Source organism: Camelina sativa, chromosome 15, assembly GCF_000633955.1.
Source record: "Camelina sativa cultivar DH55 chromosome 15, Cs, whole genome shotgun sequence".
Taxonomy (NCBI): domain Eukaryota; kingdom Viridiplantae; phylum Streptophyta; class Magnoliopsida; order Brassicales; family Brassicaceae; genus Camelina; species Camelina sativa.
In genome coordinates this window covers 11350424-11368542 of record NC_025699.1, presented here as the reverse complement: position 1 = coordinate 11368542, position 18119 = coordinate 11350424, and the positions used below count along the sequence as shown (strand labels likewise).

Below are 18119 nucleotides of genomic sequence, written 5' to 3'. Positions count from 1 at the left end.
ACCGTCAAATCTTGTAGCGGACCGAGACCGATGGCGGAGGCGGCGGCGTCTTCGTCGGTGGCGAAACCGTTACACCACGCGNCTTGGGGTAGATTCGCCGCCGAGATCCGTGATCCATTAAAAAAATCACGTGTCTGGCTCGGTACTTTCGACTCCGCCGAGGAAGCCGCACGCGCTTACGATGCCGCCGCTCGTAACCTCCGTGGTCCAAAAGCCAAAACCAATTTCCCGATCGACTGCTCTCCTTCTTCTCCTCTCCAACCTCTCAACTTCCACCAGAACCAGAACCAGAATCGGAATCAGAATCTATGCTCTGTTGCTGCGAATCAGAACCAGATCGATCCGTTTATGGACCATCGGTTATACGGCGGAGGTAATTTCCAGGACCAGCAGATGATCAGCCGGCCGGCGAGTAGCAGCATGAGCAGCACCGTCAAATCTTGTAGCGGACCGAGACCGATGGCGGAGGCGGCGGCGTCTTCGTCGGTGGCGAAACCGTTACACCACGCGATTAAGAAGAGGTATCCGAGGACTCCGCCGGTAGCTCCGGAGGATTGTCACAGCGACTGCGATTCGTCTTCGTCTGTTATCGACGACGGTGACGATATCGCATCTTCGTCTTCCCGCCGGAAACCGCCGTTTCAGTTTGATCTTAATTTCCCGCCGTTGGATGGCGTTGACTTATTCGCTGGCGCCACGGATGATCTTCACTGTACCGATCTACGTCTTTGATTTTTATTATTATTATCGGTAACACAATACAAAAAACAACAACAACAACAAGATCCGTTGATTTTACTTACACACAACCGAAAATAACAAAATTATGCTCTGTTTTTTTTTTTTTTCATTTTCCTTTGATCTCGTATTGAAAGAAAAAAAGAAAAAGGAAAAAAATGAAAGGAAAAAGAAAAAAAGATTGAGCGTGATGATTTTTATCATCAACGAGGATGATGACGATTATTGAAAAAAAGAGAGAGATTGATTGTGATAAGATCTGTTTAATGTAAGAACCAGATCTGGGTTTCCATTGTTATCTGTTTCTTATAAAAGATCCAACCCTTTTGTTACATGTAACAACATTTCTGAAGCTGATTTCAAATTTTTTAGATTTCTACTTCTTCATAGAGAGAGTTTCCCTGATCTGTGTGAGTAGGAAGCTGCATTTTAGACAATAATAATGTGACAGGACCACACAGAGGGCACAAATATTTGTTTGTCTTTTGTCTCTTTGGTTTGATCTTTGGTACATTCAGGGTTTCTTCTGTTCAACACGTAAAGCTTTTTAGTGCTGCTTCTTGTGACTACTGAGTTTGGCTCTGACATGGAGCGTGAAGCTACTTTGCTGTCTAGTTGGGTGATTCGAAGAAGGAAGTTGGAATACTTAATTGTCATTGCTAACACTGGAGTTTTCGTTCATCTGTTTATAGAGGCTCTCCCTTTCGTGTAAACAATCGATATTTGGATGTTGTTGATTCAATGGGCGGTGAGTGATTTGGGTGATCGATAAAGTTCAATGACCAAAGGCTAGATCTTTAGGTTAAAGTTTGGTGGCTGAGATGATTGTTTTGATCTTTAAGAGCTGTTGGTTGGGTGGAAGAATTCGTTTTGTGTTTGACCATTTTGATTTGTATTTTTTTTTTTTTTTGGGTAGAGAGAGTTGTCCCAAATTTGGTATCTACTTTGCTTCGCTGCCACGGATTCAGACAGTGAATCTTTGTGTCTGAAGCAAAACCGAGCTTTTTTTACCGTTTTGAGGTAGGCTTCTTCCTTTAGTTAAGAGCTTTGAAGATGGTATGGAAAGTCAAAAGCAATGTCTTGTTCTTTACTGTAAAGATTTTATGACCAAACTGATCTCAAGTAGCTTTGCCTTTTCGGTTCAAATTCCAGTTTGAGATTTTATCTTTTAATTTTATGCAAGTGTAAATTTTAATTTCTAGTGTTTCAACACTAAACAGATGAAAATGAAGTTTTAAGAACTTATGGTTGAAATTTATAAGACCGTATTTTCTAGTGGACCAAACCTGCAAAATAATTATGCTCTCTGCGGAGTAGATATAATGGGACAGATTACTCTAATCTATATATAGTGGATAGTCATTTATAATTGGATATTTTATTTCCGTTAACCCAGAATGCGTTATTAATTCTAGTCAAAAAAAAAAATCCCAGGATTAAAGATAATTCTAAATTCTAGTCAAAAAAAAAAATCCCAGGATTTAATTCTAGAATTAAGGAAAAATGAAGACTGTAAAATTGTTAATACAAAAATTACAAATGGATTCATTAACTAGACAATGGATGTGGCTCAGATGATATTGTTATTCTAGAATGAGGAGAAAAATAAATATCTAGAATTAGCAAGGTAAATGGCTATAAATTAGTTATCAATTTATCATTAAGGCAAATGGCTAACTAGACAAATGGATAAAGATTAGAGAGTATTCTAAAATATCTAACACCTGGCCATCACTAGTGTAAACAGGAGTGCATGGTGACATTTATAATCTAAGCAAAAAAAAAGGTTCACTAGTTAGCTAGTCTTGTTCTATTCTTTTTCCCAAACATACAAAATAAAATATAATTAGGTATTTTCTAATACTATCTTCAACCAACTAATTGTTGATTATGTTCAAAACATAACAGGTTTTGAGCCCTCCGGACTGTTTTCACTCTTCTAAACAGCTAAGAATTTTAGATGTTATTTACTGAAACTCGTACATTTTCTTTCAAGAGTTTTGTCTAAAGTCCTTGTAAGCAAAGAGTTGAAACCAGATTCAGAGAAGTAAACCTCCTTTGGAAGACAACTTCTCGACCAAATGACCTATCTACTACCATACTTGGTATTCACAATTCACAAGAGTACCACTTCGGTCAAGCCCCTCACTTTGCATTTTGTTTCTTTCTTTACTGAGGAAGGAAGTCATAAAACTTGTGTGTCTACTAACAGTTTAATAAATTAGGGGATTTGAGGACTTGCCGTCTTGCCGAGTGAGTTTAAATAAAAGTTACGTTGCAATACATATATTTGAATTTAAATAAAAGTTAGGAAAAAGAAAGACAACGAAAGAATTATATTTTGAGGTTTGACCAAATCAGGAAAGCTGTGCTTCGATAGTTCTTACTTCTTAAAACTCTTTATTTAGTGGGGGCTAACAAAGAATGATCAATCTTGAAATTTCGCAAGTTATTAGAGAGAATAAACAAAAGACATAAGAACAAACTGGGTGAATACACGTTACTAAAGGCTAATACTAAAACGTGTAAAGACGTGATTTACCTGTTTATATAGTATTATTAAACTCTCTTCGATTTAGGACAAATAACAACATTAAAAAACAAGCAAAAGCAATCAAATGTTGCAAACCAATTATTACTCAAACTATCAATCCTAGAATACTAAATCATTAACAGCTACAATATACATACACATATACTTAAAAAAAAAAAATTGATCTTGACATGGTATTTTAATGTTATGAGTTCTATTGTTCATGACATATACTTTTTAGCCAAAGAAGTCAATCATTGTGACATTTTCGTTTCTACTACGAATAACCAAATGCATATTTTTCACGTATTGTATTTTAAATAGAATTGAAAATTTTTCAACAAAAAAAAAAAAAAACAACAAGAAAACAAACAGTATTAAAATAACAACTAATTAACAAGAAGGAAGGTTTAGAAACATAATTTCGTATAGATTAAAATACAAAACATACAACGTAAATTAATTTTCACCAATGGCTCAAGGTATGCGGTTTAGAATCTTCAACAAACAAACAAAAGATAAAAATGTAAAAAAAAATAAAAATGCATCAAATCTTTGATTGAGAGATGCAACCACATTTATCGTATAGTAAGCGGAATATAGAAATCTTCAAAGTCGTGAGCAAAGACGAATGCACAACCAGCCACTCATAAGGTCCCAAGTAATAAAAACAACACCCATAATTTATTCGAATAATTGACATCTTATTACATATATACTATAATCTATTCGTTAATTATGAATAATCTTCAAAGCCCTTTAACCTTATATCCAATAAACCCAAGACATGCCGCCGAAGGATCTAAATCTCTTTTTAAGTAATCCTCTAATTAAAAAAAATAAAATAAATAAGACGGACAAATTGAAGAGTTTACTAGCTTGATCTAAATTATCGTGTACTATGTGTGTTGTGTCTTTTTCGTAATTTTTTTTAGAATCAGGCTTAACAACAGATACGTGGCGCCGTAAGTACGGTGATAAGCGTAATCTACGGCCTAGATTTCTACATCACATGTCAACGTGGGACCCATTCTTACAGCCTGTGTTCACTTCACCACCAGCATCTCTTTCTATGTCTTTTATTCTTTTCTTTTTTGTAATATTTTGTCATTGCCACGTAACCTTATTTCCGCCGAAATAATGAAAACGTTATCACAACAATTTTGTGATGAATCATAATAAAAGGAAATATAAGTTGAATATATTCATACATTAACTATATAATTTATTGTAAGCAATTATAGAAAATAAAGATTGATATAATATGTAATATACCAAAAGCATTTTAAACAGATAATTCCATGACACAATAGCAACCTAAATTACAAGCTATCAATCAAGGTCTACAATCTTACAAATAGAGAAATAAAATCTAAAAAAATTAAATGATGAAAATACTTTTGTCAGTAAGTAGATATGACCCCGTGATTGTGAACTCACGATCGTCCCATGAACACAAAATCTACTTTCCTTATTTTTGTTTTCGTATCGTCAATCAAAAATCTTGTTCTTACAATGGTAGGAACTAGGAAGTGCACAATTTCGTTTCCACTTATTAACCCCAAAAACCTAAACTGCTTTGTTCAGACACCCCATAAATAAGTATTAGAGTAGAGAAACTTCAAGAGATCACTTGTAATTTTTTAAAATTCACTTATAAAGGAAGAACATATTACTATTTTTTCTAACTTTTAATCAAATAACATATAATCAGTACTAAAATCTTTGATTAATGTCGACGAAAAATATCATTTTTGGTTGGCTATGCAAATGAATTATGACAAATAGTGGTTATATAATATATATGGTTGTAAAAGGCCACGTTAACATCGATCTTTATTCCTTATAAATAACCCTTTAGACAATTTTAGCTATTCTCCTGATCCTCTCTGCCTCCATCTTTCAACCGCGTCATCAAATTTATATTTGGCAAACCAAACCAACAAAAAAAAAACAAAACAGAGCATCTCCTCTAACAAAATTTATCGATTCGATCGTGTCCATGGCGGACATCGACATCGGAAGCGCAGCAACAGTAGCAAACCACGGAGAAGGAGGAGCACGAGAACGGCTAATCAAGCGAGAAACAAAGTTCACACGCAGCGTATCACACGCGCAAGACGAGCTCCAGAGCTTCCGTAAATATCTGCGATGGATGTGCGTGGATCAGTCTAGCCCTTGGACCGCTCTTCTCTCATGGTCTATGTTCGTTGTTTTCACAATCGTCGTTCCCGCCACGTCACACTTCATGCTCGCTTGCGCTGACTGCGACAGCCATCACTCGAGGCCGCACGATTCCGTTGTCCAGCTTTCTCTCAGCAGTTTCGCTGCTCTTTCGTTTCTCTGTCTCTCCAGATTCGTTAGCAAGTATGGTCTCCGGAGGTTTCTTTTCTTCGATAAGCTTTGGGATGAGAGCGAGACCGTTCGCCGTGGATACACCAATCAGCTCAATGTCAGTAAAAAAAAAAACTTTTCACTTTTATTTTTTTACGATTCTGTTTTCAATTTCTCATATTTCCTTAGATTTGGTTGTGTTCTTGCCTTCATACCTCCTTGTTTCCAATTTGAATTTGGGGTTCTAGATTTTTGGAGATTCTGGGATTAAGATTGAAATGGTTTTGGTTTCTTCTTACATGTTGATCTGAAAATGTCGGTTCTGTCGTTTTCTTTAGAAATTTTGGAACTTTCCAGATCTTGTCGCACTATTGAGTAAAATAACATTAACAATCTGAAACCCTAGGCTTTTAAAACCCCATTTCATCTCAAATTCTTAATCAAGAACCCCATAAATATTCCATGGTGGTGTTAACTAAGAAGGGCTTTGAGAATCACACTTTTACTTGCTTCACAAGCATTACAATGTCTTATGAATTAGCATAGAGTCATGTTATTTAACTGTGTTACTGAAAATCATTACTATTTTGTTATGCAGAGATCGCTTAAGATTCTCTCCTACTTCGTTACTCCTTGTTTCTTAGCGATGAGTTCATACAAGATATGGTGGTATGCTTCAGGCGCTTCTCAGATTCCTTTCCTTGGTAATGTTATCTTGAGTGATACAGTTGCTTGTCTGATGGAACTCTGCTCGTGGCTGTACCGTACCACAGTGATCTTCCTGGTTTGTGTCCTCTTCCGTCTCATATGCCATCTTCAGATCCTTAGGCTTCAAGACTTTGCTCAGGTTTTTCAGATGGATTCGGATGTTGGTTCCATTTTGTCTGAACATCTTCGCATCAGACGTCATCTGAGAATCATCAGCCACCGATACCGAACCTTCATATTGTTGTCCTTGATTCTTGTAACTGGCAGTCAGTTTTACTCTCTGCTGATTACCACTAAGGCCTATGCTGATTTGAATATCTACAGAGCTGGAGAACTTGCAGTAAGTTCTGTTTTACTTTGTCTATTGGTTCTTTGATGACAAATTGTGCTTCTTTAACCGTATGTATTTTATTGTGGTTATCTCAGTTATGTTCAATGACGCTGGTCACCGCGCTGCTCATTCTACTACGAAGTGCTTCAAAGATCACACACAAGGCTCAGGCGGTGACTTGTCTTGCTGCCAAGTGGCATGTCTGCGCGACAATAGAATCCTTTGAGACAGTGGATGGAGAGACTCCAAGGTTAGTTGATAGAGCAAGCGGACCCGGATACTATCAAACAGATGGTGATATTGGAGGATCAGACAGTGAAGATTATGGAGACGAAGAAGATGATTTCGATAACAACAATCTCATCCCTGCTTATGCTTATAGCACCATCTCATTCCAAAAACGGCAAGCTCTAGGTATGTACATATATATATATATATATGCCTCTGCATCCACACCTAGTCTCAAATCTTCACATCTTAAGTTATACTATACTCGTCTTAACAAATTTTTTGTTGGATTTTGTAGTGAATTACTTTGAGAACAATAAAGCAGGAATCACGGTGTTTGGGTTTACACTCGATAGAAGTACTCTTCATACAATCTTTGGAATCGAAATGTCGCTTGTTCTCTGGTTACTTGGTAAGACCATTGGAATTTCTTGAATCATTCTTTTGGAAGGATCATATAAAAAGCTCTCAAAGTTTTGGCTCCCTTGTTGGATGATGTTGCTATGTGTACACAGAGGCTCTGATGTAAAATAACATTTTCTCAATTTTTTTTTTGTTATTACTGTAAATCATCTTATTTGTTCTTTTAACACGTCGATTTTGTAATAGATTTCATGTGTTCAACGAGTGATCTTACAGTAAACTAGATTGGCCTAAGTTCCTATTTGTTCATGTAGTTCCCACACTTGTGTCTCTCTGTTTTGTGCTTTTGAAATTGTATTTTAACTTTGTTAGATGGCTTTCTAAATCACATCTGTATACGTTTTCATGATGTTATAACAAGTTACCAAGAGTAATAAAAATGAAAGTTACTTGTTGCTTGTCATGTGGATTGAAAATATTTCAGTTTCTATGAGGGTAAATGATATTATATTTTAGTAAATTTTGATAAATATTCTTAACAATAATTCTGATAAGATTTTTTATGAATTGAAAATTCCATCATGTATAAACTAATATACGAAGTACATTTTATTTTTAAAAATACACATACTGAAATAGTACTTACAAATTCAACCCATATAAATTCAATAACAAATACTATTAAGTATTGCAGATATACCCAAAAAAAAAAACTGTAAAATCTATATTAAAACTAAGAAACTCAATAACCATTTAATAATACAAAATCGAAAAAAAATATATATTAATTTTTTTATATTATAAAGATAAAAACTCAATAACCATTTAATAATACAAAATCATAAAGATTATATATATATATATACTAGATTTATAACCCGCACGTTGTGCGGGACTATAATTCTTTTAATTATTAATACAAACTGTTGAATGTAATTATAATTTTTCAATATGAAAATATAAATCTATATAGATGTCAACTTTATTTTATTAAGTGATATATAAATTATCTATTTATTTTAACATGTTTTCACAATTAATTCTTTCTTTATTTTTCGGTATACATTCGTCATCTATTGCATCTACTCTTTTTCACATTCTAGAAATATTGATTATGAAGACATATCATAACTATTTTTCATCTTCCAATACTTTTTTTATCGGTTGAGTGATTATTATTTACTAACATAGACGTAATTTTTTTAAGATAATATACCCACTCTTTCTCGCAAAGTTTCTTGAGTGTTATATACTACTACATGTAAGCTTTGCTTCATAGTAATAAAACTCATAATTGGACTCACTTTTTATCCGTAAACATCATATTATAACATCAAATATTACATTTTACTTTAACTGTTTGACAAAAGAAAAAGTATGTTTACATATATAATTTTTTTACTTTAAAGTATGTATAGTCTATGATGGTTTACACAATATTCTTTTATTTTGATTCTCCTAATCTACAAAATCATAAGATTACTCTAACTTTTAAATATGTGTATTTATCCGAATATAGATTTTTTTTTTAATTTTTAATTAAAATTTTACAATCTACCACTACCATCTTAACTGTTTTTTTTTTTACAAATAACTTTTTCAAATTCCTTCTTAGTATTTTTCACTTATTTTTCTGTGTGTGTGATGTTTAGAATAAGTTATATTTAATAGGTTTATTTCAAATAACCTTTTACATTTCTCTTAAATATATAGATTATTTTAATTTTTGAGCACTTGATTAATATTTTCTCTTTTTTTTATATATCTTTGTTTAATCATTATTCACTATTCATATTTTACTTTGATATTTTTTTGTTGTATTTTTTTAATTTTGTTTTTGGTTTATATTTAAGTTTTGAATTATTTAAAATGATTGTTTTTAATAATAATAAAAATATTACACAATATGTAATCATTATTCATATTTTACTTTGATATTTTTTGTTGTATTTTTCAATTTGTTTTTGGTTTATATTTTAGTTTTGAATTATTTAAAATGATTATTTTAAATAATAATAAAAATATTACACAAATAAGTGAATTAATTGATGCATTAACTTTATATTTAATGTTCTTTGATGATTTGAATTAATTTAAGTGATGAGGTGGAGGAAGGAGAAGAGAGAAAAGCCAACTTTATATATATAGATATATATTAAATTGGTAAATCCTAACTCGGTTATTAATTTATGATATTAATGAGACTGTAATTTACATAAGGATTTGAAAAAAATTGTTATCTTATTATCTTATTGAATTTTGATATTTTTTACACTGACTTGAAACTAGCAAAATCTATTAATTTATAGTGTTTATTAATTTATAGAGTATTAATTTATAGAGGTTTTACTGTATTTGGTTGTGGAATCACAAATACATAAATTTAAAGCTAGCAACTAGTAAAAATGACAATATGAAACACATCAGATAATTTTAGATAAACAAGAGATTAATTACTATATATATATATATATATATATATATATTTTGTTGCAAAAGGTGGAAATAAATCATCCACTAAAATAAGATAACATTATTTTTAGCCAATAAATTTCATTTCAATATAAATCATCTTTACTTTCATTAAAATCTAAANAAAAAAAAAAAAAAAAACAATATAGCTCCTGGAGAAGCAGAGAGCTATCCCTCGAGCAATAATTGAGACAACCAACACTACAAAAGCTATCACATTAGATTTTTTAGTAGGTGAGGGTTATTACGATAAATCAGTAGTACTGGGGCATATGTGAAAGACTTTGAAAATAGAGGGCAGTTTCTTGTATTGTTGAATTCTAATCTCCCCTCCCAATCCCATGCTGTCGAGACGAAGAACCCGCTTTCTCAGTAAACCGTAATCTCACGCTTTTTTACAAACCCCAAACTTTTTTTTTTTTTTTTTTTTTTTCTTTTTCCCCTTTGTTTTTTGCTTACGGCAAAGCCGTAATCTCCGTATAAGATCTTCAATTTCTGCAAATCTGGATCCACACCTGAAAAGTTTGTTGTCTTTAGATTGTTGCAATCGGGGATGGAGATTGAATCCGTCGCAGCTGGTTCTTGTTCCAAAGAGAATCAAATAATCTACAAGGAATGGTTCGAATTCGCCGATTCAGGTCTCATTATTTTCCTTTTCGTTTAGTATGTTTCTGCTTCAGTAGAAACTATCCTCTGATTCGATTTTTGAATTAAAGAGCTTCTCTCTGTTTGATTTGAGCAGACGGCGATGGACGCATTACTGGTAACGATGCGATCAAGTTCTTCTCTATGTCGAATTTGCCTCGTCCGGAGTTGAAGCAGGTAAGTTTTACGTTTTATGATAAAACTTTTATTTAATCATTGAACAAGTTCACTTTATGATTGAGAAAGATGCTATGATGATGAGGCTTAATAGCTTTTTTTTTTTTATATAAATCAATCTTAGAGGAAACTCATGCGTGATTGCTTGATTGGTTTTTGAGTTTTGAAGGGAAGATGCTTAATAGCTTTTTTAATGGATTTTACAAGTGATAATCACACAGAGTTATGTGGTTGTAGATACTTTAGGGTTTAGGATATCACTTGGCAAAGCATTTAAGCCTTTTGTTGATCCGTTTTAATTCTCTAGAAGGTGCTAACTGTGAAGCTTATGGTTCTTATCTTCTGGTTTGCTGATATAGGTCTGGGCAATTGCAGATGCAAAGAGACAAGGGTATCTTAGTTTCAAAGAGTTTATTGTTGCCATGCAGGTTGGGGTTCATTTTCACATTTACATGTCCATGTCTCGTTGTGAATCTAATCTATTGTTGTTTTTCCAACATTATAGCTTGTTTCTTTGGCTCAAACTGGACATGAAATATCACATGAAGTTCTTAATAGCGACGGTATGGTCATTGAAGCGAGACTCCATCTTTTTTTGTTTTGTTTTCCAAACTCATGCTTAAGTGCTGTCTTCATGTCAATATGCTCTTTGTATAGTTACATGTACATTGTTCTTGTTTCTGAAACATTTTTTTTGCTAACTGCAGTTGATTTCCAAAATATTAATCCTCCTACCATGGAAGGTCTGGGTGTATTAATGGCGGTTAGTATTGGGACTATAGTTTTCAATTTATATCTTTGGAGTTTTAAAAAAATATTACTTACAACTGCTCACTTAACACAGAAGAAGAAGCATTCATCAAAGTCGAGTGATCTTGATATCAATGGTACAAAGAATTTCTTCATACTCTAGAGCCAGCGGTTTACTTTTGTATCTCATTTGATTCAATTATTCAGGTAGCCCTGCCGCAGACACTTCGCTTACAGCTCATTGGTTTTCTTCAAAATCTTCGAAAAAGGTTTGCTTTGCCCCAAACAGTCTATTTAACCACCAACCATTTATTGCCATATTTAGTAAAGATTCCTTTTGATCGCTCTTACCTTTATCTTTCAAAAGAGGTCACTGGTAGAGTTTCTATCAAGTTTTTTTTGTTTTCAGCTGCTAAGATATAGTTAATCGACATCTATCGTTTCTGAAATCTGATGTTCTTGTTCTCAGATTTCTTTGTCCTCCGTAACATCTATAGTGGATGGCCTGAAAAGGTTGTACATTCAGAAGCTAAAACCACTTGAAGTAACATATCGGTTTAACGATTTTGTATCCCCATTGTTGGTGAGTTGGGCATTATGTTATTGGTACTCTTATAGCGATAATTCTGGATAAGTGTTATTTGTGTTCGAATACTATTGATTTCTAAGCTATGACAATTGAACTAGTTACTTGTGTTCTTTTTAGACCAACAGTGATTTCGATGCGAAACCTATGGTAATGCTTCTGGGTCAATACTCCACAGGAAAAACAACATTCATTAAGCATTTGCTAAAAGCTAGTTATCCTGGCAAGTTATCCATCTTATCCTCTCTTCCTTTCCTTCTGGGACCTAACTAGTTTCGATGTCTAAAATGGAGATGCAAACAGGTCACTAATTACCCATAAAAAAGCTTCTTATAACTTCAATTATCATATATTTCAGGAGCTCATATTGGACCAGAACCGACTACTGACAGATTTGTTGTTGTCATGGTATGTTAATTTGTAATTATCCAAGGCTTTCATTTGTGGGATAATGTATTTGTGTCCTTCGAAACATTGATCCATCATCTTCTGCTAAATATTTGGTTTTTGTTTTGAATAATACACATTATAAGTTTAGATTTTGTTTTTGATAGTGGTTGCTAGGTTACTTCATTTCAACCTCTCATAAAGGGTTACTTCTACCTGTTTATTTTGTTTCACAGTCTGGACCTGATGAAAGAAGCATTCCGGGGAACACCGTAGCGGTTCAAGCAGATATGCCATTCAGTGGTCTTACGACTTTTGGGACTGCCTTTTTGTCAAAGTTTGAATGCTCTCAGATGCCTCACCCTGTATGTTTAACCTCATACTTCTAAAAGATTGTTCAGTGCTTTTGCTGGTATTGATTTGCTGATAATTGTTTATCCATTCATGTTTGGTTAAGCTGCTGGAGCACGTTACATTTGTCGACACCCCAGGAGTTTTATCTGGGGAAAAGCAAAGGACACAGCGAGCATATGAGTTCACTGGTGTTACATCATGGTTTGCCTCTAAGTGCGATCTCATCCTCCTCCTATTTGACCGACACAAGTTGGATGTAAGTGATGAGTTCAAGCGTGTAATTTCATCTTTACGCGGTCACGACGACAAGAGCCGCGTTGTTCTGAATAAGGCTGACCAAGTGGACACTCAGCAGGTTGACACCTTGATCTGTTATCGAGTCGTATTTCCATTTTCCACACGCTTCTTTGATTTTGATGTTCTAATATATTTACACGCCTGTCTCCGTATCTTGTATAGCTAATGAGGGTATATGGAGCTCTCATGTGGTCACTTGGGAAAGTTCTTAATACTCCCGAGGTTTCCCGTGTCTATATTGGGTAAGCATACCTCTTTCTTCAACTTGTTGGCAGTGTTTTGCTTACGTAAAAACTGTTTGAAACTAAAATTTTGTTGTGATGTCCTTGTTTGCTTGCTTTGAACAGTTCGTTCAGTGATAAACCCATAAATGAAGCTGCAACTGGTCCAATTGGGAGAGAATTGTTTGAAAAGGAGCAAGATGACCTTCTCGCTGATTTGAAAGACATTCCAAAGAAAGCTTGTGATCGTAGAGTGAGTGTGCACACCTTTCTTCGTTTACTCCCTCCCCTCTGATTGGATCTAACTGTAGGTGTTTCCTGTCTAATAGATAAATGAGTTTGTGAAACGGGCAAGAGCAGCAAAGATACATGCATACATCATCAGCCATTTGAAGAAGGAGATGCCAACCCTAATGGGGAAAGCCAAAGCACAACAAAAACTGATAGATAACTTAGAAGACGTCTTTGGAAAGGTTGGTTTGATTCTGTGGCCGTTTGTGATTTTGGTAATGTTTTATACTAATGTGTGTTTCGACTGTGTGTGACATGACATGAAAACAGGTACAAAGAGAGCATCACTTACCAAAAGGGGATTTCCCAAATGTGGAGCATTTCAGGGAGGTGCTAAGTGGTTACAACATCGACAAGTTTGAGAAGCTAAAGCCAAAAATGTTGCAGACTGTTGATGATATGTTGGGGTATGACATTCCACAGCTTTTGAAAAGTTTCAAAAACCCGTATGATTAATTCTTTTATTCCTTCTTAGCTCTGTGGTTACTGTTAAGTTTACTTACATTCATATCCTAAAACTGCCCTTGTGAGCATTGATGCACATTTGTATTCTTAAAAGACTTGTAGACAATATAGACTCACCAAGAGTGCTGACGTGATAATTGGCTTATATATATCCAAAACCAAAAGTATGGACTATTTTGGCTATCGATCGATATGAAGCATCATTTTCTTTTCTAGTTTATTTGGTTAATGGTGTTCTTGTACTAATGTTTTGTTATAAGAGACGATCAATATAGCACAACTTCTATAACATGACGAGAGAGAAAAAGTGATTTAGTTTGGGAGTAGTCGACAATACCAAGAACGCTCAGTTTCCAATGAAACGAATGAATGCAACATTTTAGCTCATGAATGATATTGCAGGATCCAAATCAGTTTAAACTTAGATTAAGAAAAATCATTTTATTTCACAAGTCAAAGCTTAACCTGAATCATGAATTCATGATACTATTACAGTTCCTATTTTTTTAAGGCTGCTAAAATCTTGAAGTTGCTCATACAATGGTTTTGCTCCGTATAGAAATTCATTAGGCGATTTGCCGTCTAGGCTTCAGAGAGTTTAGAACAAAGATGCTACAAACCAATGTTATATTAAAAAAATCATCGTCATCACTTTCTTCTAATTGCTTTCCCAACCAAGTTCGTCCACAGCTTCCGTGTTCTGAATGTTCCCGGTTCCACTTAAAAATGAGACATGTAGATCAGGGAAACACAAAGAAGAGAGAAGAGAATAGTTGCTGGTAAAGTAATCCCAGATAATGCTAAAGAATTCTAGGTAGCATTTGCCTCCTTTGTCGAATCTGACTTAACAAACTCGGGCTCTGAAGGCTGTTCCTGATGTCTATTATCTAAACCATTTAACCCTTTGCCATCCTGTGAATCTCCTGAAACATTCTGTAGAGAATCTTGGACATTTGTTGTTCCCTTCTCGATTTGTGAATGATAGTTAGATGACACCGAAGGCGGCTGAGATGATGTTTTCTCCGACAGGTAAGCTGCATGCTCTTGTGGCATGGATGGTTCAGTAGTGATCTTTGAATTTTGATCTGATAAAACTGCCTCTAAAGATTCTGTTGTGTGGTTCTCGCAAGTTTCAGAAGCAGAGTTCTCCCTAGCATCCTTCAGAAAATCTGAATGAGATGTAGACTCTGATGGATTCTCACACTCAGCAACATTCTCCATTGGAACTTGTGGTTCATCAACAACATTTTTCGTAGGAGCTGCATCGTCAGTTGCTTTTGCATCCTCAGAATGTGACAATGCCGGTTGAGAATTGCTGCTGGAAGTAACAGTCAATGTATGAACTTGGGTGGTAAGGTCAGCTTTCGATACAGAATGGTCAGCAGTCTCAGATGCGGTTGAGCTGCTGTCACCATTTTGGGTAACGGTTGGGACTCGGGCGACAAAGCTAGAAGTTAATGGTGCACTCGGGCTAGCACTTGAGGTTGCATTCACAGAAACTTGTTTACAGACACGCAATGAAGAAGTGCTAACTGGTGTCAAAGGTTTTGATATGAGGCCATTGTTTATCACAGAACTTGTACATGCAATTGCTGTAAGCTTTAGAGTCTCAGTACGTGATACCAGTGCTGGAGAATCGGCTCCAGAGATAACACTTTCCTTACACCTTTGTGATCCAATGTTAGTAATCTTTGCTGCGGTTGCAGTTGTATTTGCATTTACAGTAGCAGTCCCAAAATGCGATGTAGTTGCTGCTCCAGAAACAAAGCCAGGGGAATTTTGTGCTCTGGGAGTCGTAGTTACAATTGGTTTCTGTTGATTAACCTTTATATCCATCGATCCAATTTTCTTTGCTGAGGATGATTGAACTCCGGCTGTACTAGAGGGCACTTTTGCTGCAGTCGTAGTTACGGCACGAGTTGTACGACCATATGTAGGAGGAAATGGCTTCCCATTGAATGCTTGCACACATCTTGAGCAATGCCATTCAGATTTTGGTACCCCTTTGATATTGTTTGCTGGCAGACATTTCAAGTGGTATGCTTTTTCACAGGCATCACAAATCAGTAGAGTATCCATTTCTTTGATGGTAACATTACACATCTGACATGGCATTGCCCTTCTCATATACTCTCTTGAAGGTGGATTCCACAGAGGAAATTGTTTAATCCCTGGTTGTAGAACTTTTTGGATTATCTTGGCGATTTCACTATGGTTGTTTCCAGATGAAGAAGTCTGACCATAATGCATCTTCTGCGTCGGCTGATTTGTTCCTGGGAATGCACCGTGCGGAGTTTGAGACATGAATGGCCTAAAGCTCGGATCTGATACCCTGACAGAATTTTGAATAGGAACCTTCTTATCCGGAGCAGTGCTGAAAGATATGGTGGATTGAGGTTGGGCAGACCAGGGTGCAGCATAATAGTTTGTGGAAGAAATTGCTGAAACAGAGAAACAAGTGGTATATGAAAGTTGAAACAAACTCAAAATCGAAAAAGAAAAAGCTAATAAAGAACTGGAAACATAACATGTAAAATTAGCAACTCAAAAAAGAAACCTAACCAAAAAGAAAGGCTAACATGACCAGTAATATTTATCATCTCTCATTCACAAAAATTAAGCAAGAAAATGGCACCATTCACAAAAAAGCATAATTATGTCTAAGCAATGAGGGCTAGCAACTCAGCTACAAGCCTAATAACCTAGTAATTGGTCATTGGTCAATCATCTGTATTGGGCTGTTATGGCCACCTTTACCAAGTTTATAAGTCCTATTGTATAAAGCAGTAGCAAACCAACTAGAATACCCTAGCCGCAAGAAAAGAGTTATATATTCCAAATCAAAGGTTCAAAGTATCTTATCACTACAATTGCATCTAGACAAAAATCAAAGGGGGATATGAGGGACTTACGAGTCCCTTGAGAAGCACCGTTAATTGTCATCTGAGGTCTCTCCATTTTCAAGTGGCTTCCACTTGTATTAACATTACTATTAGGCCACTGATGTGCCACAGAAGCTTTACTCGCTGCAGAAACAACAAAGGGTAAAGAAACAGTCACAACCAACGCCTGTAGATAGAGGCTAAATAAATTGTTTGTAAGAGAGTATGATTAGCCGTACCAAGACCTGGAGATGCAAGACTACGGTTTGCCTGTGACAATGCAGCTCCAGCAGATACAATAGTAGAGGTAGGATTCGTTTTTACTTCTTCCATCTGGACAAAAATTGAATGATATACATAATGAAAACGCCACACACATCTCTCAACAAAACTATAGAATGAGCAATTTCAAAGAGAAAACAAAAGCACTAAAAAAAAAGGCAGTACCTTTCGTTTACCAAGGGATAGCTTCTCGGAGATAGTCAGCTTAGGTGTTCGGAACCCTAATCTCTGTTCTTGAAGCTTAGCATTAAAACCCAAATCTTCAATCACAGATTTAACATCATCCTTACGGAGAAAATCATCAGGGGTAAACTCCTGACACAATCCAGCTAATTTCGACCTAGCTTCATCCATAAGCTCGAGTTCCAAACCCGTCGGAGAATCCCCAACTCGCATACTCCCTAACGCCGACAAAACCAAAACAATCTCGGCGACTCTGTTCATATCCTGAGAAACACGTTGCCTTTTCGCAGGCGGTTCTAGTTCGTTTGTTTCGATCATCGGAGTTGGTAATACAGATTCAAGATCCCCCATCGGAAAAGATTTACACACGGTGAGAAAACCTGAGAGAGAGAGGAGAGAAACCCTAGAAGAAGAAGGGAAGGAGGGAGATCTCCATTGTTTCAAATTTTTGAATAGGAAAAAAAATGAATTAAAAATCAAAACTTTTATTTTTATACGAACACACGAAGCTGAAGACGAAGGATAGAGAAAGAGATTGATGAGAGAGACGAAGGATCTTTTTGACTTTTTTTTTTCCTAACCTTAGGAGAGAGAGTAGAGAGAGATATAATGTGAAAAACAATTTTTCTAATTGATGTGAAGTTGGGTCAATATTTGAGAGGCCCGAGTTGAGTTATCCAACAAAAAAAACCCAAAAAAATCTTCCAGCGTTTTTGTTTTTTTGTTTTAAACCAAAATGGAGATTCGAACCCACCACCTATGAGGTTATCTGCATTGCCAGAACAGTTTGGGAGAACAGTTTGGGAGTTCTTTAACCCAATAAAATGATAAATATATTGAACAGTGCCTATAGAACTTTTTTTTGGTTTTTGATGTAGAACTGATTTTGGCC

At 35.3% G+C, this 18119-nt stretch overlaps 4 protein-coding genes across 5 annotated transcripts in view; 3 read left to right on the top strand and 1 right to left on the bottom strand.

Moving 5' to 3' along the window:
* LOC104746437 (ethylene-responsive transcription factor 7-like) overlaps window positions 1-1125 on the top strand; it is a 5000-nt gene extending 3875 nt beyond the window's left edge. Inside the window, exon 2 of one of the 2 annotated variants that reach the window (XM_019236885.1) lies at window positions 93-1125. In XM_019236885.1, the coding sequence (XP_019092430.1) occupies window positions 93-732 (640 nt within the window). In that variant the 3' untranslated portion in view covers window positions 733-1125. The remainder of the gene's footprint in view (window positions 1-92) is intronic. The other variant, XM_019236884.1, reaches the window with a different exon arrangement.
* On the top strand, window positions 5086-7600 carry LOC104746436. Its single transcript, XM_010467911.2, has 4 exons — window positions 5086-5723; window positions 6204-6653; window positions 6740-7058; window positions 7171-7600. Exons 1-4 carry the CDS (start codon window positions 5274-5276, stop codon window positions 7305-7307), a joined length of 1356 nt encoding a protein of 451 aa, XP_010466213.1. The 5' UTR covers window positions 5086-5273; the 3' UTR covers window positions 7308-7600.
* LOC109124663 (EH domain-containing protein 1) lies at window positions 10089-14063 on the top strand. The gene is made up of 16 exons (XM_010467909.2): window positions 10089-10345; window positions 10450-10529; window positions 10889-10957; window positions 11035-11092; window positions 11237-11292; window positions 11374-11416; window positions 11487-11548; window positions 11749-11862; window positions 11986-12088; window positions 12224-12273; window positions 12489-12617; window positions 12710-12961; window positions 13066-13145; window positions 13251-13377; window positions 13454-13597; window positions 13686-14063. Exons 1-16 carry the CDS (start codon window positions 10261-10263, stop codon window positions 13869-13871), a joined length of 1638 nt encoding a protein of 545 aa, XP_010466211.1. The 5' UTR covers window positions 10089-10260; the 3' UTR covers window positions 13872-14063.
* Window positions 14334-17784, bottom strand: LOC104746434 (PHD finger protein At3g20280-like). The gene is made up of 4 exons (XM_010467908.2): window positions 17210-17784; window positions 17002-17095; window positions 16793-16906; window positions 14334-16321 (listed from the first exon to the last, which is right to left on the bottom strand). Exons 1-4 carry the CDS (start codon window positions 17576-17578, stop codon window positions 14691-14693), a joined length of 2208 nt encoding a protein of 735 aa, XP_010466210.1. The 5' UTR covers window positions 17579-17784; the 3' UTR covers window positions 14334-14690.

What these genes read in the sequence shown, in the direction of transcription:
- LOC104746436 (XM_010467911.2), top strand. Translation starts at nt 5,274, where the DNA reads ATGGCGGACATCGACATCGGAAGCGCAGCAACAGTAGCAAACCACGGA. An exon ending in ACAGAGCTGGAGAACTTGCA is followed by an intron (nt 6,654 to 6,739) that starts GTAAGTTCTGTT and finishes TGGTTATCTCAG; the next exon opens with TTATGTTCAATGACGCTGGT. An exon ending in CCAAAAACGGCAAGCTCTAG is followed by an intron (nt 7,059 to 7,170) that starts GTATGTACATAT and finishes TGGATTTTGTAG; the next exon opens with TGAATTACTTTGAGAACAAT.
- LOC109124663 (XM_010467909.2), top strand. Translation starts at nt 10,261, where the DNA reads ATGGAGATTGAATCCGTCGCAGCTGGTTCTTGTTCCAAAGAGAATCAA. An exon ending in AGTTTATTGTTGCCATGCAG is followed by an intron (nt 10,958 to 11,034) that starts GTTGGGGTTCAT and finishes CCAACATTATAG; the next exon opens with CTTGTTTCTTTGGCTCAAAC. An exon ending in GTCTGGGTGTATTAATGGCG is followed by an intron (nt 11,293 to 11,373) that starts GTTAGTATTGGG and finishes CACTTAACACAG; the next exon opens with AAGAAGAAGCATTCATCAAA.
- LOC104746434 (XM_010467908.2), bottom strand. Translation starts at nt 17,578, where the DNA reads ATGGGGGATCTTGAATCTGTATTACCAACTCCGATGATCGAAACAAAC. An exon ending in TATCCCTTGGTAAACGAAAG is followed by an intron (nt 17,096 to 17,209) that starts GTACTGCCTTTT and finishes ATTTTTGTCCAG; the next exon opens with ATGGAAGAAGTAAAAACGAA. An exon ending in CGGTGCTTCTCAAGGGACTC is followed by an intron (nt 16,322 to 16,792) that starts GTAAGTCCCTCA and finishes TCTCTGTTTCAG; the next exon opens with CAATTTCTTCCACAAACTAT.